Here is a 22,891-nt window from a genome sequence, read left to right as displayed (position 1 = left end):
GCCCATTAGAGGGGAGTTTGGGAAAACACAAAAGGGAGGAGGCAGACTGTCCCAGGGCTGCTTCAAGCAAAGAGGCCTGGGGGAGCCCCATCCTGCAGGGCCCGGCAACCCCTCCAAGATCCAGATTAGGGTCAGCTAGGAGGAGGCGAGCCAGGCAGGAACTCCAGACGCCAGGATGCTCCCCGGCTCACCCCCCGCCCAGTGCTGTCCACCCATTCCAACCCGGCCCTCCCTGGACAGGACCCCCTAGCCCATCCACTGAGTCACAGGGACTTTGGAAAGCTATGTCTGAAAACACGACCCGAGCGGAGCTCCCTAAGCCCGGGCGGGGGGCGGGGGCGGGGGGCGGGGGCGGCCTGCAGGTGGCCCGCGGGGCGCCAGGTGAGCAGGACTGGACAGCTCCCCTTGGAGGCGCAGGCGCCAGCCCTGGGCCGGGGCGGCCGTGCGGGTGTGGGCCCAGCGCTCCGACGTGTCCTCGCGGCGGGGTTTCCAAACTCGCAGGGGCGGGAGGGGGGAGGGCGGGCCGAGGTATGCAGACAGCGACTCAGAGTTTCCCCTCGAAAGCCTCAAAAGTGTCCACGTCCTCAAAAAAGAATGGAACCAATTTAAGCGGCCAGCCCCGTGGCCACGTCCCTGCCTCCTCCGCTCCCTCCTCCCGCGCCCCCGCAGTCTCCTCCCAGCGTGGCCGCCGGGCCCCCGGCCCCAGCCCTCCCATTGGTGGAGGCGCTTTTGGAAGCACCCGCGGGCCAGGGAAACTTTTGCCGTATAAATAGGGCAGAGCGGGGCTGGACCGTTTTAGCACCACGCCGGCGGGAGGTAGCTAGCGGCCAGGACTGCATGCCCGCGCCCGCCAGGTGATCGCCGCCGCCGACCGGGGCCCCCAGCGCGCCACACAAGGAGTCTGCATGTCTAGCGGCGTAGACATGCTCAGCTTTGTGGACACGCGGACCGTGCTGCTGCTCGCAGTGGCGTCGTGCCTAGCCACCTGCCAGTGTAAGTGCCCGGCGGGAGAGGGGCGCGGGACGGGCTCCGCCTCTGCAAGGGCCCAGGAGGCGCAGCCTTCTCAAACAAAGGAAAAAAGAAAAAAAAAAAAAGTAGAGAAGGCACTTTCTGCCCCCGGGGAGCTCGGGAGGGGCCGCGGCCTGGGTCTGGCCCAGGCCCGGGACGCTGCAAGGAGGGGCCGGCGTGGTGATGCGGGGAAGAGGAGGACCCGCGCCCTAGCGGCGCGGACCGCCGCCTGGTGCGGCCTGAGGCCTGCTAGCCACTCAAAACCCACCCGCTCGGAGCTATTGTCTCGGGGCGTCCCGAGGCTGGCCCGGAGGAGGAGGAAACTCCCCTGAGGCGCCCGCTAGAGGCAGGGAGGGAAGGCGCAGGACCCCAGAGGAGAAAGAGGAGAGGAGGAAGGAGACCCCCTGAGGGAAGGCGCAGGGCCCCAGGAGGAGGAGGAGGAGGAGGAAGGAAGGGAGGACCCCCTGAGGGAAGGCGCAGGGCCCCAGGAGGAGGAGGAGGAGGAGGAAGGAGGACCCCCTGAGGAAGGCGCAGGGCCCCAGGAGGAGGAGGAGGAGGAGGAGAAGAAGGAGGACCCCCTGAGGGAAGGCGCAGGGCCCCAGGAGGAGGAGGAGAGAAGGAGGACCCCCTGAGGGAAGGCGCAGGGCCCCAGGAGGAGGAAGAGGAAGGTGGAAGAGGAGGACCCCCAGAGGCGCCCCCTAGAGGCGGGGAGGGAAGACGCAGGGCCCCAACAGGAGAGGAGGAGCAGGAGGACCCCCCCCAGAGGCGCCCCCTAGAGGCGGGGAGGGAAGGCGCAGGGCCCCAACAGGAGGAGGAGGAGGACCCCCTGAGGCGCCCTCTAGAGGCGGAGAGAGAAGGCACAGGGCCCCAGGAGGAGGAGGAGGAGGACCCCTGGAAGCCCCCACCGGAGGCGGGGAGCGAAGGCACCGGCCCCCCCAAGCCTCGCGGGTCTCCCCCAGCTGATGACGCACACCCTGTGCTGGAACCGTTCCCAAAGGGTGCCCGGCGTCCGGCGGGAGGAGCGTGGGCGGCCCCCGGAAGAACCCCGGCTTCTCAAGGCCCCCTGTGGCCGCGCGAGCGGTAACGCTAGTGGACCACATCCAGCCCCACCTCCCGTCCAGCCTTGGCGTTCCCCCTGCGCGGGGTTTCCCCCCGTAACTGGGCGCTGGGAACGCCCCGGGGGGTCACCTGTGACCCTAGGCGCTAACGGGGGTCGGAGAGCAGAGGGACCACCCCCAGCCCGGGCCACCCTGTCGGTCCCAGACTTTAGGACCAGATTTCCATGTCCAGGTGGAAGCAGGAAAACCCGGGGGTCTGGCCACTGCACCGCGGTGCGGGGTCTCCGGCCACGCCCCGCGCTGCACCTGCTCGCTGCCCAGCTGCACGCGCGTCTGAGTGCGTGGACCTCAGTGGAACCGCGCTGCCCAGACCCATGTTGCCAGCTTCGGTGTGGCTCCCGTGGCATCCCGGCTCCCGGAGACACAGTGAAAGCAGACCCGGGGCACCGTGAGGCTACAGACACAGCCCACCCACCCAGGGCAAGCGCGGGCTGGGACAAAGGTGGCCAACACTCTCCTCACGACCGCCCGCGGCTGAGCCACCCATAGGCGGGTTTCCAAAACTTTTAGGGACGTCCATGATGCAGTCAGGCTTCATGAATCCTCCTACCGATGGACACAACACAGCAAATCTATGGTTTCTCTATTTTAACCGTAATTCTCGTAAATCGGCTCTAAGTGTCGGCGCTGGATGCTGGCCAGTGTGGCATCGGATGTCCCTGCGCCGAATGACCCACGCCCTGGCCACCTGATTGGAGCAGTGCTTGGGGGTGAATCACCCCGGTTGGCAGCTTGGCCACACTTGTATCCCGTGTCACAACCTATACTTTTTATGCCATAGGAGAGGAAGTCAGTCTTTAAGAACTTATAATAGCAATTATGGCAGACCGCACTGTAAAAATAAACTTTAGTTTCCCCTTATATTCCAAGATCTTTCATCCACTGTTTTTCCTTTTATACAAAGCAATCCGTTCTCAAGGACAATAGTGATGCATGTTTGTAAAATGATCTTACCCTTCTTAAGTGAATTAATTTTAAAGCAAAATTTCAGATGTCTCAATCCATTTTTATGTGCAAATTAGACTTTTTGAAGAAGGATATTAAGAATGGCACAGACTCACATGAAGTACTAAATGACTTCAAGATTTTATAAAGATTTTATAAAGAAACAAAAGCTCTTGGGGCAACATACTTTCCTACATTTTCTATTTTTTAGACTTTTAAGTATTAAAAATGATCTAAGCCATAAGTTATTTCCTCATCATTCTACTGGACTTGCCTTACATTCAGCAATTCATCCGTGCAATTTGCCAGCTTAATTGCCAAGCATTAGAAATATCCTTCAGACACATTAATATTTTACAACATTTATAAAACAGTAAATAATTAACATTTTAATTCAAACTATATTTACATATTAATATTGCAAACAAATCACCCTGCTGATCCCTGTTTTACTTTTGACCTGCATAATATCCAAATAATTAGAATATTCTTATTAAGAAATATAATTGGTCCTTTAATTAGGTAACTTAATTGTATAAACTTGTGTATCTGTTTGCTCATTACTGTTATTGATCAATGAAATGATAGAGATGATACTAATAATTATTTTGTATTTTCCTCTTTTTTCTACAGCTTTACAAGAGGTAAGTAAAATTATTTTTGTAATTTTTCTATATATACTTGGAATCCTTGGTTATAGTGATATTTTCTCTGGGGAGAAAAAGGGAGGCTGCATGATTATTGACCAACCTGGATTCTAAGAAAATCATGAAGGGTTATGGTGGTCAGAACCTTCCTGGCTGCCATAGAAAGTACCCACCCCCAAGTAGGTGGGGCTACAGCCCAAGACTCTCCTCATAAAATACCCATAAGAAGTAGAGGAAATAACCCAGCGGAAGTTTTAACATCAGCTGCTAGAAGCAAAAGACTTTACGGAGCTAAGAGAATGTTATCACACCCTTGGAATCATTTGCTAAATATCATGAACAAATTCTTAGCTCATGAATTGAATTTGGGCGCAATTACAGATAAGTATATAGATTTGGTTCTGTACATAACACATTTTATTGAGCATATTGGTAAACTTTTCAATTGTATTTTGTAATATTAATTGAAGATAACAGTAAATGCACGATATTATGTACCCTGTCGATAGATGTGTATACTACACCAGAATTGAAGTCTCACACACACATGTAGTTCTACAGACTTCTAATAATCTGTTCCTTATTTTTTTTTCTAGGAAACTGCAAGAAGGGTAAGAATGCAATACTTCTCCATAAATACCCAAAATTATCAGAGATAACTTAGAATTTAAGTGAATTCATGGTAAACTATAGAAAGAAAATATTCTGCCAAGATTTTGCCCACATGAATATGCATTAGATAAGCCATAAAGTGGTGTTGACATTAAAGATAACAAAGTTTTTTTATTTTCCTTAATCATTTCTAACTATATTTGTATTACACAAACTGGTGACTTACACACTAAAGGAACAGTAGACTTATTTTTATTCTGGAGGTGCAAAGTACATTATATCAATTGTAGGTAGCAAATAAAAATTTATTTTTCAAGGTCTTTGATGATATAAATGGCTGTTAGAGCTGTGACAAAAGGGTCATTTATCTGTAGTAATCATCTTACTAAAAATGCTGTGTACAATCCTGACCTAGTGGCTGCAGACTAGAACAGCCTCCAGTCCTCCAGATGTTAAAAAATTACATATTTTGTAACAAAAACTACATGTACATATACATATAGATATCTATGTTTATCTATGTGTATATATATATATATAGTATTGTACCAACTTTTTAGATATTATCTAATGGCATTGTGGTTAGATCAGTCTTCCCAACTAATTTTTACTAAGAGTGCTTAGCTTGTTCACTGGAAATCACTGAGATATTGTTATGCCATTTGTATCTTCCTTTTAGGGCCCAGCTGGAGATAGAGGACCACGTGGAGAAAGGGTATGTAATTTTCGAGCTACTAACAGGTTTTGGTCCATATTTGAATAACAAACTACAGGAGACTGATAATATAAGAATAATGTCTACCTAGATAATTGTACCACCTTGTAAACAGATAATGCCATACAAAAGAGTGAATAGGCATTATTATGTACAATCAACCTTCTTTTTAGGTCAAGATTATCCATTAAGAAAAGAAAAGACTATTGTAGACATCCATATTCTTTGGTACTAATTGACCTGTCCAACATGTATCTAATGGAAATGATTCTGCCTACCACCCAAGGCCCTCTTTGTAACATGTTTCATTCACTTTTGAAGTAAGATTTCTTGGTATAGCTTGGGAATAATAGTGAAAGAGTAGTCACAGGCATGTTTTCTACATTATTTCACATGTCTGCAAGTCAGACCTACATTTTGTTTATGGTATTCTTAGATCATCCTATTTTATTTGGCATTTATAACAATAGAGCCCTGTATTGTGTACAGCTTTTGCCACTCTATCTATTTGAACATCTTATAGCTATTGTGAGGTGCAGGCTTTTAGGCTTTTCACTCAGTTTATCAGAGGTAGAATTTTATCCATTAATTATTTTAACAACATAAATAGTGTTAATTGGTAGAAACTCTGCAGGATTTTCTAGTCTGTGATAAAATGACCTTATTAATTAATATCCATTAACATACTAATCACACACAGCAACCAAAACAATTGCATAAGTTCATCAGAGTCAGAAATCGGCAGTCAAGACACATAGGACGGATATTATTATGCACTGTGAAACATACAAAGTTCATAGAATTATAAACTGTAGCTGTAATTACTATCTTTATTTGAATACTGGAGCTCCACTATGAATTAATAGGACTGAGATGTTTCTCTGGGAAGACCAGCCTGTGTCATCTTCACACAGCAGTTACTACACCTCCTTTACAAGTAGACCCATGTTGCAAGTGGATTTCAATACTTGTATGTGAAACTTCCACCTTCCTTGCACACTGCAGGGGCTGAAGAACTGTTCTCGGCACCTGTATTCTTAGGTCTCTTTTTCGTGTGCAGTATAGGTTTCTCCAAGGTCTGCCTAGCCCTCCCCTAACTCATATTCTGCTTCCCAGGGTCCACCAGGCCCCCCAGGCAGAGATGGTGATGATGGTCCCAACGGCCCTCCTGGCCCACCAGGGCCTCCTGGACCTCCTGGCCTCGGCGGGGTAAGGCGTCTCGAGTGTTACTAACTTTCAGTCAGCTTTCCTTTCTTGTACTTCTGTTGGAAGAAGACTGGCTGCAGAATATATTTTTAGCTGCCAAGGGAGAGATTTGCTATTTGGAAATTAGTCTGTTTTGTTTCTTGGGTTTCTTCACCCAGATATCTGTTCTGCCGATTCTCTTTGTGACTGGCCTTTATCCACGGAAGGTGGCTGCTGCCATCAGCACCATTATTTAATTTGGGGATTTAATATCTTTTATCAGTAAAGCACAAATAAGAGGTGTTATATTATTAACGAGTTTGATTAGATTGAATTACATAAGTGAAATCCCTGATCTTAAGCAATTTCGCAAACATCCTACCCTCTTTGTTCTCCTTGGCTTGAAGTCTGCTGAACCAACATTCAAAGCAGTTCTATGTTTAATTTGCTTGAAACTAATTTGAGAAAAGTACATTTCCCTTTCTCATTAATATCTTCTTTTAGCTTTATGTCTTTAACAATAGTATGAGTGCCAAACGGCCTCACTGCAGGAAGGAAAACATATTTGCTTAATTGGTTAGCACCGTGAATCAGAAGCCTGATTCTCATACTCAACTGTATGCCAGTAAAATAAGACCTTTCTCCCCCGAAGATCTTATTATGATTGCTTATCTACAGAGTGCATTAAAAGGCACCTCCTTTAATAGAGCTACCACTGTAAGAGAGATCTTTAACACTAAAGTTATTACCGTGAACTATGTTTTAAAAAGTTTCATCTTCCAGGGGGCATTTTAATTTGCTTTTCCTCTAAACTTGAAAATTCTCCGTGTCCTTTCTGAAACTTCAGCAAGAAGAAGGCCCTTGAGTCCCCTCGAGTTGTTCTGGTAGGAGAGGCAGCAGGTGGGAGCGCAGTGTTGTCCTCTTGGTCGCTGTCGGCTTTGTCCGGGGCCTTCTGTGGCTTGGACAGCTGCCTGCCTCAGGGTAGAGGTAGGCTGTGGAGTGGAGGAACAGAAATAACTGGGCACAAGACTGATAACTAAGGCAGGGAAGCTTTACACTTCAAACCTGGTGTGGGCTAAATTTTAAACTTACTTTCTCCCTGACTTTTTAGGAATTCTGTTCAATATGGAATTCTAAACTGACAGTTCTGTGAAACATTGCTCTCTTGTAAGCAGCAACAGAAAAATCTTTACAAATAGAATGAGAACATGAACCACATAGCTGGTAACTCCACTGATGTTTGGTTACTTTGTTTCCTGTCTAGAACTTTGCTGCTCAGTTTGATGGAAAAGGAGGTGGCCCTGGACCCATGGTATGCTTCTCTCTTTCTATCTTAGCCCCGAACTACACTAAACAGAGAGTTTGTTTAACGTTAAATGTTACAGCGCCATTTATATAGCTATCTTGGTTAACAAGCAATACTTAGATCAAATAAAAACAATTCTTTTTGTATTCAAATCTATCAAAACCTACAACTGGATTAGGGGCTTCGGTTTCCTCCTAAAACAAGTCTCATTGGGATAGGTCAAATGTTCATGTTCAAGAAATACACTTTGGATCTTGGAACCTTGAATGAATCTTATCAATTTAATTCAAAAGGATAATACTTTGATTAAATTTTTACATCCTTTTAACTTGCTTAGAATTTTAAGCAATACTTAGAGACAGAACTATTAAGTTCCCTGACCAACATGTTCCAATTCAGCTTTTGTTATTTTATAACTGAAGAATTTAAGTCATCTTTCCCAACATCATGGAGGTGACTGTTGACAGAACTAGAAGTCACCACTGGACCAGGTATCTGATATCTGTAGACCAGATGCCTTGTGTATCGAGCTCTTGAACAAAACCTCCCATCAACAAATATTTTGCAGGTGTCTTTTTTGGGCTGCAAACTGTACTAGAGGAGACAGCAGTGTCTACGTCAGAGTCTCACCCTACTTTGAGGAAATATATATATATATATATATATATAGGAAATGTTTCCTTTTCTCTATTTCAATAAGAATTCCTTTTACTAGTTTATTGATTACAAGTCAATATAAATAAAAAGATGAGTAAAATTTAGCATTGGTATCACACAGCACTAAATATTCAGCAGCATAACCTATAATTTGAGTTTCCATACGATTATGATTATTGAACAAACGAAGCCTCTAACAAGCATTAGTGAGATATGTTAGGGGAAAAAACTGATGTGAACATGCCAAATATATACTATATATATGAAATAGAGGGGAAAATGGCTAGAGCAAAAGCATAAGATAGATTAAGCTCTATCAATACGCATATATTCCTTTTGGTGATGCCAATTAATTGTTTCCAAACAAAGATATTTGTCTGCCCAAAGGCAACATGGTCTTTAAAGTGTGAATTTTACCTGGACGATACATTCAGTGCTCTATCTTCTCAAGAGAATAAGCTGCTAGAGCTAATGAGGCGCAAAAAACTAATGCGCTATAAGGGCAAGATAATATTTTCTGTAAATTAAAACTCACTCGAGAAGTAATGCACCTTTAATTGATGATTTCCAATTCCTGATTTTTCCTAGTAATTTTGAATGCTCATATCTGGAATGAAAAAGTAGAGTGTTTCTTTTGGCTTTGTTTATATTGGAAATTTTAAATTAGCTGTTTCAGCTACTGCTGGTCATTAGTCAGGGTTCAAGCTGCCCTAATCTCTCAAGAAAAAGCAAAATGGGGTGGGGATAAGGAAAAGGGCCAGTAAGTGTCATTTTTTTTAAAAAGTCCACATGAGCTGAGAAAATTAATTTGGATTTCAGATTCTCTTGTTTCTGGAACCCTTGGGGTCATAAAGCACAGTATTTTACTTTTAGATATCAGTGACATAGGATTTAAACTTGCACATTCACATACACCCACAGATGTATGTGTTTCACAAGTAGGGAAGATATGCAGCAATAAAGTATTAAAATAATTTTCCATGTTGGAAAATCAATAACTCTACAACCCCACAGGGTTTTTTTTCTGAATTAATGAGTAATCATAGGCTGTCTCACAGCCTCCACAAAATAAACTATCTTGCATGTAAATGAAATTGTTGCAAATACACAGGAAAAATAAATGACTATAATTGAAAATGTATGATGTCAAAGAAATTTTTAATGCGCACCTAAAAATTATTTTGATTGAAAAAGGACAGCTTCTTTTCATGTCAAAGCAATTTCTAAAACAAAATAAGTAATTTTTATACTAAAATGGTATGCATTTTAAATAAAATCCATATTATTTCACCCTTGGCATTAAGACAGTGAGGTGAGGTCGACTGCAAAGTCCCCATGGTTGGTGCATCATGAACAAATTACTCGACTTCTATGTGAAATGTTTTCAACATGATGGGGAACAAACCCTACAGATGAGCTTACACAGGAATTGGTTACTGCAAAAGGGAAGTCAAATTTGGAGCTCATAGACTAGCCACGGTCTACTTAGCCCTACTTTTTTGCTACAGCATGAAAAACAAAGAGGGGGACGCTCAGCTGTTATTCATGTATTCAGAGGTAGTATCAGAAATAGAAGGCCATTTCAATACTTCACCCTTAATGACATCCACTGTTTTCTGTTGGACATTTTCATCAGTTACCCACAGCCCTAAAAAGAGCTGACCTTCTCTAATCATGAAGAAAGACTTTTGATTCTTTTCAGTTAATACTTGTGGCAATAAAAATACCAGTTGCTTAGCTAAGCATGACACGGGGAGGTGACGTAGGACCTGAGGATCCAATAAAATGCTTCATCAGCTGCAGCGAAAGCAACAGCATGTTCTGCACCTGTGCAAAGACAGATTCACTTCATCACTTTGGAGCTACTCAGTGTGCCCACTGGTGCACGACTGTAAGGAACCCAAGACCTCCCCATCCAGTTTTCTTTGAGTTCTGCTGATGTGGGCTGGAAGAAAAGAAAAAGCAAAGGAGATGAAATAGTAATGGAAATCTGATGCTTCTTTGAGAGAGGCAAAAAAACTATGAAATAAAGGCAGGATCCTTCTGTTCATCTGTCCATCACCCTGCTAAGCTAGCCCTGTTTAACCCCACCATGGCTAGGCAATTTGTCCTTGCTAACCATGTCTGCCCTTTCCACAGGGTTTAATGGGACCTAGAGGCCCTCCTGGTGCAGCTGGTGCCCCTGTAAGTATCAAATATTTGCAATCTCTCCTACAAAACAAGAGAATTTAAAGGCTTGGAGCATGATATATTTCCCCCCCCTTAGGGACCTCAAGGTTTCCAAGGACCTGCTGGTGAGCCTGGTGAACCTGGTCAGACTGTGAGTACATCCTCCCCACACCCCCACTTTGTGATAAACGATACATTTCAGCAACTTCATGAGCACAGCCTTAACAAAATCATATGTCTTCCTTCCCTTAGGGCCCGGCAGGAGCTCGTGGTCCCCCTGGACCCCCTGGCAAGGCTGGTGAGGATGTAAGTGTTTACTCTGCAGCACTTCCACAGGCAGTGTGAATGTCCCTGCCTCGGCAGGAATCGCTAGATCCAAATGAAGAGTTCTGCCAAAAGCTGAATAAGCCTGACATAACTCTCCCCATATGGAAAATATTATTTTAATGAAATATTAATTAACTGGCTTGTATTTAGGGGAATATAATTATTAATTAAATTGTATTTGAATCCACATTTATATGTGATATTTTTCTCCTGTTTTGTAAAAACCAAGATGTCCCCAGTTGTGTCTGACAGTTTACCAAGAAATGTTAACCCTGCCCTATGATGCTTTCATGTCTTAGGGTCACCCCGGAAAACCTGGAAGACCTGGTGAGAGAGGAGTTATGGGACCACAGGTGAGGCTTCTTACAGCAGTGTGTGGTTTATGCCTCCTAAGTCTCCAGATGCATGACAGGTGCTAAAACAAGCAACCATCTGATGTCAGCATAGATGTCACTCCTACTTGCAATGCTCATTAAAGGGATCTGACAAGGAACATAGCAAAGAATGAATGAAAATACTATAAAATAAATGACAGTTGTGATAAACAACAAAATTGTGTTTTCTACAAATACCATAGTGCCTGTTATTCACATTAGAGCAAAATGATCTGTGGCCCTGCGCTGAATAACATACAAGGGTTTCAAAGAGTTCATGGAAAATCTCCATTATCTTTTAATTCCATTTGTCCATGAACAGTTTGCAGGCCCCTCTTGCACTAGTCTTTGCTCCCAAGTTTGAACTTTGGTGAGGAGAAATATTCCAGAGGTAGGAAATCGCCGCCTTCTTGTCTAAGATAGACCATCGTTCACATGCGTCTGCTTTTCTTTCTAAGGGTGCTCGTGGCTTCCCTGGAACCCCTGGACTTCCTGGCTTCAAAGGCATTAGGGTGAGCGAATTTCTTTATCCAGAGGAGGGAAAATGATGATGATCTGGGGGAGAAAAACTAACTGAACTTAAACTCCTGGGTGAGGTAGCCTCACATCCCCGTTCATGTTGTTTGCTAAAGGGGAGAGAGAGTTACAGAGAAAGATTGCTTCAAAGTAAAGTGGAGTGCAGTTCTCTTCAGTCTGTTCATCACCACCAAAAAACAGGATTGCCATGGCAAAAATCCTATGGAAGTTGTATTACTCAGGAGTGTATATAGCCCTCTGAAAACAGATATTGCTGGAGATGGAGAGTTGTGAGTGAGCATAGAGTGCTCCGTCCTTCCCATGTCAGGTGCAGGGGTGAGAGTGGCTTAGTTGGGGCTGGTACAGGAATCTCCATTCTACTGAAGCAGCCATAAGTTTCAGCCAAGAGATATTAATTGCAAGAAAGGAAAATTTTGTTTGACCAAACTCTATAATGGAATCACATTTTAACAAAAGCGATTGCCTTCCAGGGACACAACGGTCTGGACGGATTGAAAGGACAGCCTGGTGCTCCTGGTGTGAAGGTAAAACCTAAATTGCAAGCATTGCTTTCAAGAAGTTTTTCTGAATTTTTTCTGAAGACTACCCACATTCTAAAAAGTATCTCACTTCTTCTTCTATGTAAATCCTTCAATGGTGAGGACTAACTATCATAATCTGTGATAAAAGGCCAATTATTAATATGTATTTAGTTCAATGTCTATTAGACAAGTGAGATTTTAAAAAAAGTCAATAGTTTCTTCCTCCACTTTCTTTCCTCCTTCTACAATTCAATTGATTACTGCAGACAATAAAAATAAACATACAATCACGCATTAGAACACTACATATTATTTTAAACTGTAAATTCTTCTTTGCTATGCAATAATTAGATAGGCACATTCATGTCACAATACACTTTTCAACCTCTTTCCTGTGATTTATCTGTGCACACTCAAAACATTTAATTAGGTAATTAAAGTCTCAGAAGTGTGTTATCTCTTGGCTGGGCTCTTCTCTGACACCATTTTCAACTATAAAATGTTCTCTTTCCTATTAAGGAGATAATGTGATATTAAAGTGAATACCAACGTAATTACAAATTAATGAGTAACGAATACTAGCGGGACCAGAAATGAACATGAACATGGAGAATCTGTTCTAACTTTCCAGCTGCCACACAAATGGATAAGGTCAAACTCATTCCCCCAAGAGCCCAATAGAACAGTCCAGACTACTAATCACGGCATCATAAAGTGTTAGTGCTGCCAGGAGTTTTGGAGGTGCCCTCATTTTGCAGATGAGGGAAACTGAGGCTTAGCAATAGCTCATGATTTGCCCAAAGTCACATATGTAGTGGTTAGAAAGGCCCAGGCTAGAAATCCTGACTCTCACCTCATTGCTTAGTCCCAAGAAATGCACTTGACATTGAATCCTAGATATAATAAAGGATCCTTACATGTTCTATTAAACCACATTTCTTCTGTATCTAAAGGAAAATTCTTTTATTTGTGCCATCATATTGAATGACCCCAGCACTGCTGCCATACCATGGTTTTCAGTCACTTATATAAAAATATGTCACTTATATAAAAATATAAATTGGAAATAAATATGACAGCTCTAAAAATATTATAAAGTCTCAAATTCTCATGCATATTTTATAAAAATGATAACATTGAATATTCAAAATAACTTTAAAGAGGGTAAATGTGGTTATATTGAAAGTAGGTTTACCTTTTACCATCCCTATTTATGATATCACTCCTAATATGAGGTTACCTCAAAAAAAATTCCAAAAAATGGAAATGCATACTGTGAACAAAAATTAAGCATGGATCTCAAATAATTTTTGCATCAAAAATAAACTTATCTTTTAAATCCATTCTTTCATCAACCTTTTGAAGTACAATGACAGATAAAGCTAGTCGAAGTGATATCCTAAACATCATAAGGGGGAAATTGGGAAGAGGGTACAATCAAATGATCACATATCCTTAGCACCTTAGTGTTTGGTGTCATGTAGATAAAAACTTATTTCAGCACTTTTTTTTCTTTAGTTTAGGTGTCTGGGATAATTGAGAAACAATCCATAACTTTGAGAATCGTTACAAAACATATGCGTAGCTCACATTGAAATAACAGGGTAAAAACTGCGATCAGAAACAATAATTGATGTGTACGATGAACTGAAACTCAAGCTTCCTTCTTCATGTAGGGTGAGCCTGGTGCCCCTGGTGAAAATGGAACTCCTGGGCAAACAGTGAGTATCGATTATCTTCTCTGTAAATCCACGTGTCCACTCTTTGTGAGCTGGAACTTCTTTAATATTTTTGCTAATGACCATATCCCTTGGCATTGTATTCTTTGATATTTTCCTAATGGCCATCTGCATACTTAATTGAAATCTACCACCTTGTAGTTGGCATTTGAACAAGACTTATTTGTTTTTAGTTCATCCTTAAGTACATGATGACTGTGACTTTTTCAAATGAGCTTTTAAATGTAACTTTTATTGAAAATATTTCTGCTCCTAGGGAGCCCGGGGCCTTCCGGGTGAGCGAGGACGTGTCGGTGCTCCTGGCCCAGCTGTAAGTGCACCCATTTTTGTTCATTTTTATCTTTCTAAAAATCTTTTAGTGACTGACCTTGAATTTTCACTTGACTCGTCCCCTCTATGTTTCCTAGGGTGCTCGTGGCAGTGATGGCAGTGTTGGTCCCGTGGGCCCTGCTGTAAGTTTTGGCACTGGACAATTTGGAAGGAGTTGGAAGTATGGGGTGGAAAAGAGCTTCTTTGTTAATTTCCTAAAAAATAACATCATTTTGGACATTTTACCTATGAGGTCCATTTGTAAGTGATGTGGGCTATTTAAAAGTTCCTGGGACTTTTGATGGATGTAAAAGTAAAATCCACACCATCCTGGATGTTTTGAATATCTTCCATTCGATAACCTCCTAATTTCAGCTGATTCACTGTCAGTTTTTTCTTTGCCAATACCCAAAAAGATCAAGCCACTCTAACCCGCTTCAGTCTTCTCTGTTGTTGTCGTTTTCTTAAATTATTTGGAGGAAATTTCTTACCACCTTCTGCTTTGTTCCCAGGGTCCTATTGGGTCCGCTGGCCCTCCCGGCTTCCCAGGCGCCCCTGGTCCCAAGGTAAAAACAGCACTGACATTGTCACTGCAATGTGAAGGACCCAGAAATGCGTTTGCAGCTAGATAATTACCGAACAGTTTGCCTAATTAGTAACCTCCTCCTAAGTGGAGGTACAATGACCAGGTTCTCACTGCAAACTTGAAATCGATCATCTCCCTGCATTTGTGCTTGGTGAGTGTAGATATAGATGGCGCTGTGGAAATTGATTCCAAGGGTCTCTGTGGGATACTCTTCCCAAACCAGCCAGAACTGAGAACCAGGGTCAGCCACAGAGGGACGGAGATAGCAGGAAGTCGAAATGGCAGAACCAGCCTAGGAAAAATAGGAAATCAACCCTGAGTCCATAGGAACAGATCAGGTAGGGGAGATGGTTGCAGTTACGAAGAAATTTCAGAGTACAGTGTGGGGTCCCAACGGCAGGGACACGCTGCTCCGTCACTTGCTGCCTCAGCCTCTGTGTCATTGCCTCTTTTTAGGGTGAAATCGGACCTGTTGGTAACCCTGGTCCCTCCGGCCCTGCGGGTCCCCGTGGTGAAGTGGGTCTTCCCGGTGTTTCTGGCCCCGTTGGACCTCCTGTAAGTAGCTGCTGTGGTTAACCTTGTTGAGTGGAAAAATGCAGGGATGTGGAAAAGCAAGAATGAAAGTGGGGTCGAAAGAGAACAAATCCCTCCCAGCTAACTGCTGACCTTATCCTCTCCTATTCCTCAGGGTAACCCTGGAGCAAACGGCCTCACTGGTGCTAAGGGTGCAGCTGTGAGTATCTCAGGGTGGCTGAAATGTGCTCGCTGCAGTGGTAAGCCCATGTCTTTGGGCACTGCCTCTGCCACCTTTGCCTCGTGATGGACATTGCTGCATTTGCCTTCTCAGGGCCTTCCCGGTGTTGCTGGGGCTCCTGGTCTCCCTGGACCCCGTGGTATTCCTGGCCCTGTCGGTGCTGCTGGTGCTACCGGTGCCCGCGGACTTGTTGTAAGTCCTTGGTCCCAGCTATAACTCTCCTCAGCTGCTGTCCTCACATCACTGTCTAGGCTTCATTATTCCTGTATATTTTTTCCTTCCTTGGCATTTTTAGTTTGTCTTTCTTCTGGATGCGTATGTATATGCTTGTACACCCATCCCCCTTGCACGCACATGGACACACCCCTCCTGCTATCTCAGAAGCTTTCTCAAAGATAAACAGACAAAATTCCGTAGTATCTGTCTCGTCCCTTCAACCAAGACCATCCCCTTCTAGGCATGTTTCTCAGACAACCTGAGATTCTCTTCATCTCGTCCCATAAATATTCTGAGAGCTTTGTCTGTGGGAGAGCTTTGCCAAATGCGTGTTGCTTGACGATCGTTTTCTATTGCATCCTAGGGTGAGCCTGGCCCAGCTGGCACCAAGGGAGAGAGTGGTAACAAGGGCGAGCCTGTAAGTAGCTCTCTACTTGTACGTCATCACAATTCTTTCAGTAGTCTGTTAGCTGGATATGATGTGAAATGTCTTTCTCTGTGCCTTCTCCTTTGATCCTTCCGTGAACAGGGCTCTGCTGGACCCCAAGGACCTCCTGGTCCCAGTGGAGAAGAAGGAAAGAGAGGTTCCCCTGGTGAGCCTGGCTCTGCTGGCCCTGCAGGACCCCCTGGCCTGAGAGTAAGTTCCAAACGCCCTGATGCCCAGACACAGAGAGGCAGCGCTGCCTCGCCCTCCCTGGGCATTGGTTGATTGCTGAGTGCATTTCCTGATGAAGGGAGCATCTGCTTTCCATCTGTTTTACGAAATCAGTGCCTCTCCATTTGCTGTGTTACCGAATGGGTCTGGAATCAGTGCTGACCTACTTTTACGGGACACTCAACTGCGCATTCCTTTGGGGGTTGGGTGAAGTGCTTTTGGCCTGGTTTGTGTCTGTATCTCCCCCGTAGGGAAAGACCAGGCCACGTTCTAATAAAATGCCTTATCACCGTCAAGGGTTGTCTCTGATTCCCTTCTGTGTCCTGCACTTTTTTGCAGGGTAGTCCTGGTTCCCGTGGTCTTCCTGGAGCTGACGGCAGAGCTGGTGTCATGGTGAGCGCCCCTCACAGACGCTGGATGCTTCTGGTGGAGGGTGTAGTCGGCTACAGCAGCCTCCTCCCTGACCTCTTTCTTTTTCATTAGGGGCCTCCTGGTAGTCGTGGTTCCACTGGCCCTGCTGGAGTCCGAGGCCCCAATGGAGATTCTGGTCGCCCTGGTGAGCCTGGTCTCATGGGACCCCGAGTAAGTTTCGGATCAATTCTAAGCAAGTCACGCCTGTCACTACTTCCTTCTTCAAAGGATTGGCTAATATTGACAATAGCAGCAAAAACATCAAAAGTAAATTTGTTAGTAGTAGGCCTGCTAACAGTTTACTTTTTAGGTTAATTTTGAGAGATCAGTAGGTATTTTTTACATATTTAGTTAGCTCATAAATTTCCTATTTATTATTTGATGAAATGGCTATGAAGTTTTTGGAAGAATAGATCTATTTTATTATATCCAAATTAGGCTGGCTCCCCTATCAGCATGAATCTTTTATCTTGATTTGTGAGTTTTATATAAGGTGTTCATGAAATGTATTAGGGCTATACATTATTAGTTTATTAGATTCATAAGTGAAACCATTTTTTTCAGCAATCACAAAGTGCTATAATGTATTCAGCATCACACTAGCTATGGAGAAGTGACCTTTGGGCCCGTAGACACTCTAATCCATAGCAATAGAGTAATTTTTTTGCCTCCATTATCTCTTATGGGTGAATAGCAACTGTAATTGTACCATAAGCCAGTAAGAGGGGCACCAAATATAGCAATAGAAAAATGTACTTCGGAAATTGCTTACCAAAAGTATTAGTTTTTCTATCATGAAGTAAATAACATGACACATTTTGCCCATATAGCATGTTGCTTAATGCTTTCCTGAGATATCTGCAAATAAGTCAGCTGCACTAAAATTCAATAAAACAAAAGCACAAAAAAATGGAAACAAGAAAAATTTTTAGAGCTCTTTTCACACCTCCAGGCTAGTAGTTAATATCCCCAATGTTTTACCTTAGGCCACACACAAAAAGTGGGGGAAGTGCTCTTGTGAGATTTCAATTAATTTGAACCTCGAATATGTGAGTTAAAGTGGCACTGTGAAAACACCCTCACTTCCTTGGCAGGGTCTCCCTGGATCTCCTGGAAATGTTGGCCCAGCCGGTAAAGAAGGCCCTGTCGTGAGTATTGCTCACTATCCATTACATTTTCAAGGGCACTTATTGCACCCTTATCAAGTCTGTTTTGTGGCTCATTTATACATGAATACATTGAAAATAAATATCAGCCACATACATCATCTGGGGACGCAGAGTAATTGTAATTATGGAGTCCAAATGCACACAGGCTTGAGAGCAGAGAAGGGGAACGGAAAAACAGGGCAGGGAAATGGAGGCAGGTGGCAAGGGTATGGAGGGGTGGGGGAACAGGGTACACCCAAGATTGAATTGGCTATGGAGTACCAGTATCCCATATAGAAAAGAAAAATGGACTCAAAATTGACGCTTTACACAAAACTCCTTGCATGCAAAAAAAAATATTCTGTTTCATCCATAGCAGTAACATGGGTTTGAGGTTGGGAGACCACGTTGACACTGAGTAAACTTAAACTCTGATTTCAGGGCCTCCCTGGTATTGATGGCAGGCCTGGCCCAATTGGCCCTGCTGGAGCAAGAGGAGAGCCTGGTAACATCGGATTCCCTGGACCCAAAGGCCCCACCGTAAGAATCACTACCACTGCCTCTCTCATGGCACACTTTTGCCACATTTCACCAAAACTCTAGTATTTTTCTCTGTTTATCAGACCAGTCAACCTCAGCACAGCAAAACTACAGGCACCTAAGAAACTTAACCCCTATGTAGCGATTAAGATAAAAGTTGGGACACCCACATCCCGAATCAGAGTGTCTGGGTTTGAGTCCTAGCTCTCCCCTCATTTCCAGTTTCCTGTTAATGTGCACCCTGGGAGACAGTGGGTGATGACTCAAGGAGTTGGGTCCCTGCCACCCACGTAGAAGACCCTGCATTAAAAGTTCCCAGCTCTTGGCTGTTACAGGCCTTTGAGATTCAACTAGCAGATGAGAGTTTCTGCCCCCCCTTCTCTCTCTTTCTCCCCCCACCCTGCTTTCTGTGTCACTCTGCTCTCAAATAAAACTTTTTAAAAGTTTAGTTCTAATGTATTCTTGCATGCCTACTGAAAAACCAGCTCCTACAACCCATGTCTCTGGGGACACAAGTGCACCTTCTTTCTATGTAGAACTGCATGATGATGGCTCATGCTTTAGAAAACAGAACTGAAGAACTAGGATTCTCAAAAGCAAACAATATATTAACATTTCAAAATTGCCATAGACAATTTGACATTAAGTGTAATATCATTCTTGATTTTGTTTTGAATTTTTATTGCAGGGTGATCCTGGCAAAAATGGTGACAAAGGTCATCCTGGTCTTGCCGGTGCTCGGGTAAGTGCTAACTTCTGTGCAGATCCAGTCACCTGAGAAACACATCCTCTGAGGCCCTCAGATATGCTTCTGTCACATTCTTTCCGAGATGGCATCGCCAAGATTCCTCTTACTACCATAAAATACCTTTCTTTCAACCATGCTTCTGAGGCAGTGAGCCATAGCAAATTAGAATATATGTTAAGTCAAAAACATTTATAGGAGCATTTGGTCTTTGCTTTATTCATCTTGGGATTAAAAGGGCATGAATATGTGGTAGCATTCTCTGGCCTTTATACATCGCCTTCCACCCGTGGACTTCCTTTGAACTGTATCAAAAGTTAGACAGGGGTGAGCATTTGGCACAGCAGTTAAGAGCCGACATGGGATGCTCACATCCCGTGTTGGAGGCCTGCAGTCAAGCCCTGGCTTCACTCTTGATTCCAGCTTCCCACTGAAGTACACCCCGGGAGGCAGAGGTGATGGCTCAAGTTATTGGGTCCCTACCACCCACAAGGATTGAGTGCCCAGCTCCAGGACATTTGGGGAGTGTACCAGCAGAGAGAAGCTCTCTCTCTCTCTCTCTCTGCTTCTCAAATAGATAAAATAATCAAAAATTATTTTGTTAAAAAAGTTAGCAGGCAGCATTTGGGCTCGGAAGAAACCCCCAATGAGTTTAATTCATGCTGAAGTGATAAATTTATTTTGAGGAAGTGACTTGAAAGACACTTTGGTGCATCCGAAGCCGCCTGGCTCATGATAATGATGAGCCTTTCTTTATAGGGTGCTCCAGGTCCCGACGGAAACAATGGTGCTCAGGGCCCTCCTGGCCCACAGGTGAGTATTTCTTCCAATCCTGTGCTTCCCTGCATTCGATTGCATGTGTGTTGGCCCACAAATTGTTCATCACCGTTTGCCCGACCCAAAGTTATGAAGCCAGGTAGCCATGGTGGTGGCCTACCTTTCTGTTCACACTGCCTTTCCTGTCACTTTCAGGGTGTGCAAGGTGGAAAAGGTGAACAGGGTCCTGCTGGTCCTCCAGGCTTCCAGGTAGGTCCCCTGAGACGTGCCTCACCCTGCCTGTGGTGAGGTCATCCAGCGCTGCACCACACCCCTCCCTCCACCGCCACGCCACACACCACAGCATGTCAGCACTGAAGCAGAGGAGGGTGCATTTTGTTTTCCAAGCAAACTGCGTGTAATGTTCGAATAACACAATATTGCACCTGTTGATATTAGGAAGGTTTCGTCCCCACCCAAATTATTCACAAACCCCCTGAATATAGCCCACAAGGGTGAGATTTGTATTTCTTTTCATTTAGGGTCTGCCTGGCCCCTCAGGTACAGCCGGTGAGGTTGGCAAGCCAGGAGAGAGGGTAAGTAAAACAAGTGATAAAAAATTTACCCAAACTTGAGACTTGCCCTATTTAAGGCCCTACTTCATGGCAATAATCGTATATAGGAGAAAACTTCATAGGCCAGGTGTTAATGATAACGTCTTCAAATACGAGTGCTGATGGAGACAATGGGCCACATTGCTTATTTTAGTTCAGATTACTTTGTTTCACATCACATTATGAAAGCTAAAAATCTCTCAATGAATTTCATTTGGTAGCTTTATTTTTTTGTTTTGTTCTTGGTACTATTAAAACACAAATTATGTCCTTTTCCATAGTGAAAAGGTAAATGCACTGATTTTCCATCAAACCAGACCCTGAAAAATTGCTTTTAATGTTTTCCTTGGCACTCAGACATGACACCGCTATCCACAATCAGGACATGAGTTCTGAGTCATTTTCTCTGTAATTGTGATGAATGTGCCTCAATTTAGTTACATTCTGCAGCCTGCCCTCCCTTGTCAACTGTGGGGCACATTAAGGAGACAGCTGGTCAGCAATGAAAGAGATACACTTGGGTATACAATTAACTAGGTAATGTACAGAATGTGATCATTTCTATTAAGAAGGCAGTCTGTTATATAGCTAAGAATAGGCAATGTCTAATTTTGTTCATTGTTATTCATCATATTATCAAAGGAGAGAGTCTGTTTTGTCACTTTTTTCAAGCAGTAAATGAAGTATTGGGAAACAAATACTCTGATACCAGGTTTTGGGCTAGGTGTCAATGAGATTTGTTCTTTTTTGTGCCTTTCCATATACAACTGAAAGTTCTGTTATTCTTACTAGCCTGAGCATTTAAGCACCTATGCAAGTAGAGCCTACCTAGCTTTATTTCACTCTTTGAAAATCTTTCAACTATCACAATCCTAAGTGGATCTAGAAATCTCATGCTTTATTTATTCTCATGTTTTTCCTAGGGTCTCCCTGGTGAATTTGGTCTCCCCGGTCCTGCCGGTCCAAGAGTAAGTGTTATTTAATGAATTTTCCTACAATTCCAGCAATGTCTTTTTAAAATTAGTAATGTTTCCCCTTTAAAGTCACTGATGACCTCCCTTACAAGTTCCCTGACAAATGATATCTGTAGACAGAGGTGATCAATAGCAAGTGTCAGATTTCTAAGTTGATGATAGACTCGTTTTTGGCTATTTGTTCATATTTCCTGAAGCACAAATAAATTAATATAGCTATTATATTTGCTGATTTATATGAACAAATATGATCTATTTTTGACAGTGGCTTAACTTGAACCAAGGAAAAAAGTAACATCTTTACTCAGATCTAAAGTTGATTTTTACAATGTGTGTTGCTGTAAAAATCTATAACTGAATTCATGAGCATATTATAAATGAAAATGAAATAGATTTAGTCTGTGGGGATTAGCATAACTGGAATGATTAGTTTTCCCCTAAATTATTCTGTTGTATCAGTACTTATTCAAACACTTAGTGTCCAAAAAACCATAGTGCCACAGAACCAAGTTACAGAAAGTTCCTTTGAAATGACCACAATGTAGATCTGTTGATAAATGCTCTGGGCCAAACATGGATGCTATCTATGTTCTTGTGATATTTAGATGTAACTGATAGATATTTAGATAGATGGATAGGTAGGTAGGTAGATAGAAATAGACACTTCTATATGTATAAAATGTATGCATATGTATATGTCTTCAGTTTAATGTTATAACTGTTGCCTTATTATTATATGACAATACATAAAGGGAGCATAGACATGACACTGTCTAATCTTCTGTACCTGACATTGCTATTCTACTAAAATACCACAATCTTTTCCTTTGAGTACTATGTATAACTGACGTATTTTTAAACTTATGGACCTATCACAGAAAAGAGAAGCAAAGAAAGCAAGTTCCAAAGGTTGAAATCTATAGTCTAAAGGCAGCATATGTTGCAGCCCAGAACATTAGCACTGAATGAGACTTTAGAGACTGTCTCATCTCATCCCTCTATTTTGCTAGAGGAGAAATTCGGAATCACAAAGATTTTCATTTGCTAATCGGTAACAGAACCAGGATGTAAAAGACAGCCCAGTGTGAATCGGGTGTGTCCAAGAGCCCCTCTGAAGTCTTCTCACTCTTTTCCAGGGAGAGCGTGGTGCCCCCGGGGAGAGCGGTGCTGCTGGTCCTCCCGGCCCTATTGGGAGCCGAGGTCCTTCTGGACCCCCAGGGCCTGATGGAAACAAGGTAAAACTCCACGTCTTATAGATGGCTGATTTGGCCCAGTCTACCCTACAGTAAGTGACCCTTTACAATAGAAGAATCATTTTTCATA

General features: G+C 43.5%; 1 protein-coding gene across 1 annotated transcript in view; it reads left to right on the top strand.

Moving 5' to 3' along the window:
- Positions 1-923: 923 nt before the first annotated feature.
- The window catches only part of COL1A2 (collagen type I alpha 2 chain), a 36,227-nt gene continuing 14,259 nt past the window's right edge, over positions 924-22,891 (top strand). The window contains 31 exon segments of the mRNA NM_001195668.1: positions 924-993; positions 3,705-3,715; positions 4,315-4,329; positions 5,010-5,045; positions 6,162-6,254; positions 7,495-7,542; positions 10,333-10,377; positions 10,460-10,513; positions 10,615-10,668; positions 10,989-11,042; positions 11,522-11,575; positions 12,071-12,124; positions 13,798-13,842; positions 14,117-14,170; positions 14,268-14,312; positions 14,682-14,735; positions 15,212-15,310; positions 15,444-15,488; positions 15,603-15,701; positions 16,090-16,143; positions 16,255-16,362; positions 16,720-16,773; positions 16,864-16,962; positions 17,886-17,939; positions 18,381-18,479; positions 19,168-19,221; positions 19,984-20,037; positions 20,197-20,250; positions 20,523-20,576; positions 21,518-21,562; positions 22,705-22,803. Coding sequence (NP_001182597.1) covers positions 924-993; positions 3,705-3,715; positions 4,315-4,329; positions 5,010-5,045; positions 6,162-6,254; positions 7,495-7,542; positions 10,333-10,377; positions 10,460-10,513; positions 10,615-10,668; positions 10,989-11,042; positions 11,522-11,575; positions 12,071-12,124; positions 13,798-13,842; positions 14,117-14,170; positions 14,268-14,312; positions 14,682-14,735; positions 15,212-15,310; positions 15,444-15,488; positions 15,603-15,701; positions 16,090-16,143; positions 16,255-16,362; positions 16,720-16,773; positions 16,864-16,962; positions 17,886-17,939; positions 18,381-18,479; positions 19,168-19,221; positions 19,984-20,037; positions 20,197-20,250; positions 20,523-20,576; positions 21,518-21,562; positions 22,705-22,803 — 1,857 coding nt within the window.

This window comes from Oryctolagus cuniculus, chromosome 16 (assembly GCF_964237555.1).
Source record: "Oryctolagus cuniculus chromosome 16, mOryCun1.1, whole genome shotgun sequence".
NCBI lineage: Eukaryota > Metazoa > Chordata > Mammalia > Lagomorpha > Leporidae > Oryctolagus > Oryctolagus cuniculus.
The sequence above is the reverse complement of the archived record's forward strand: the minus strand, read 5'-3'. Positions and strand labels throughout refer to the sequence as shown.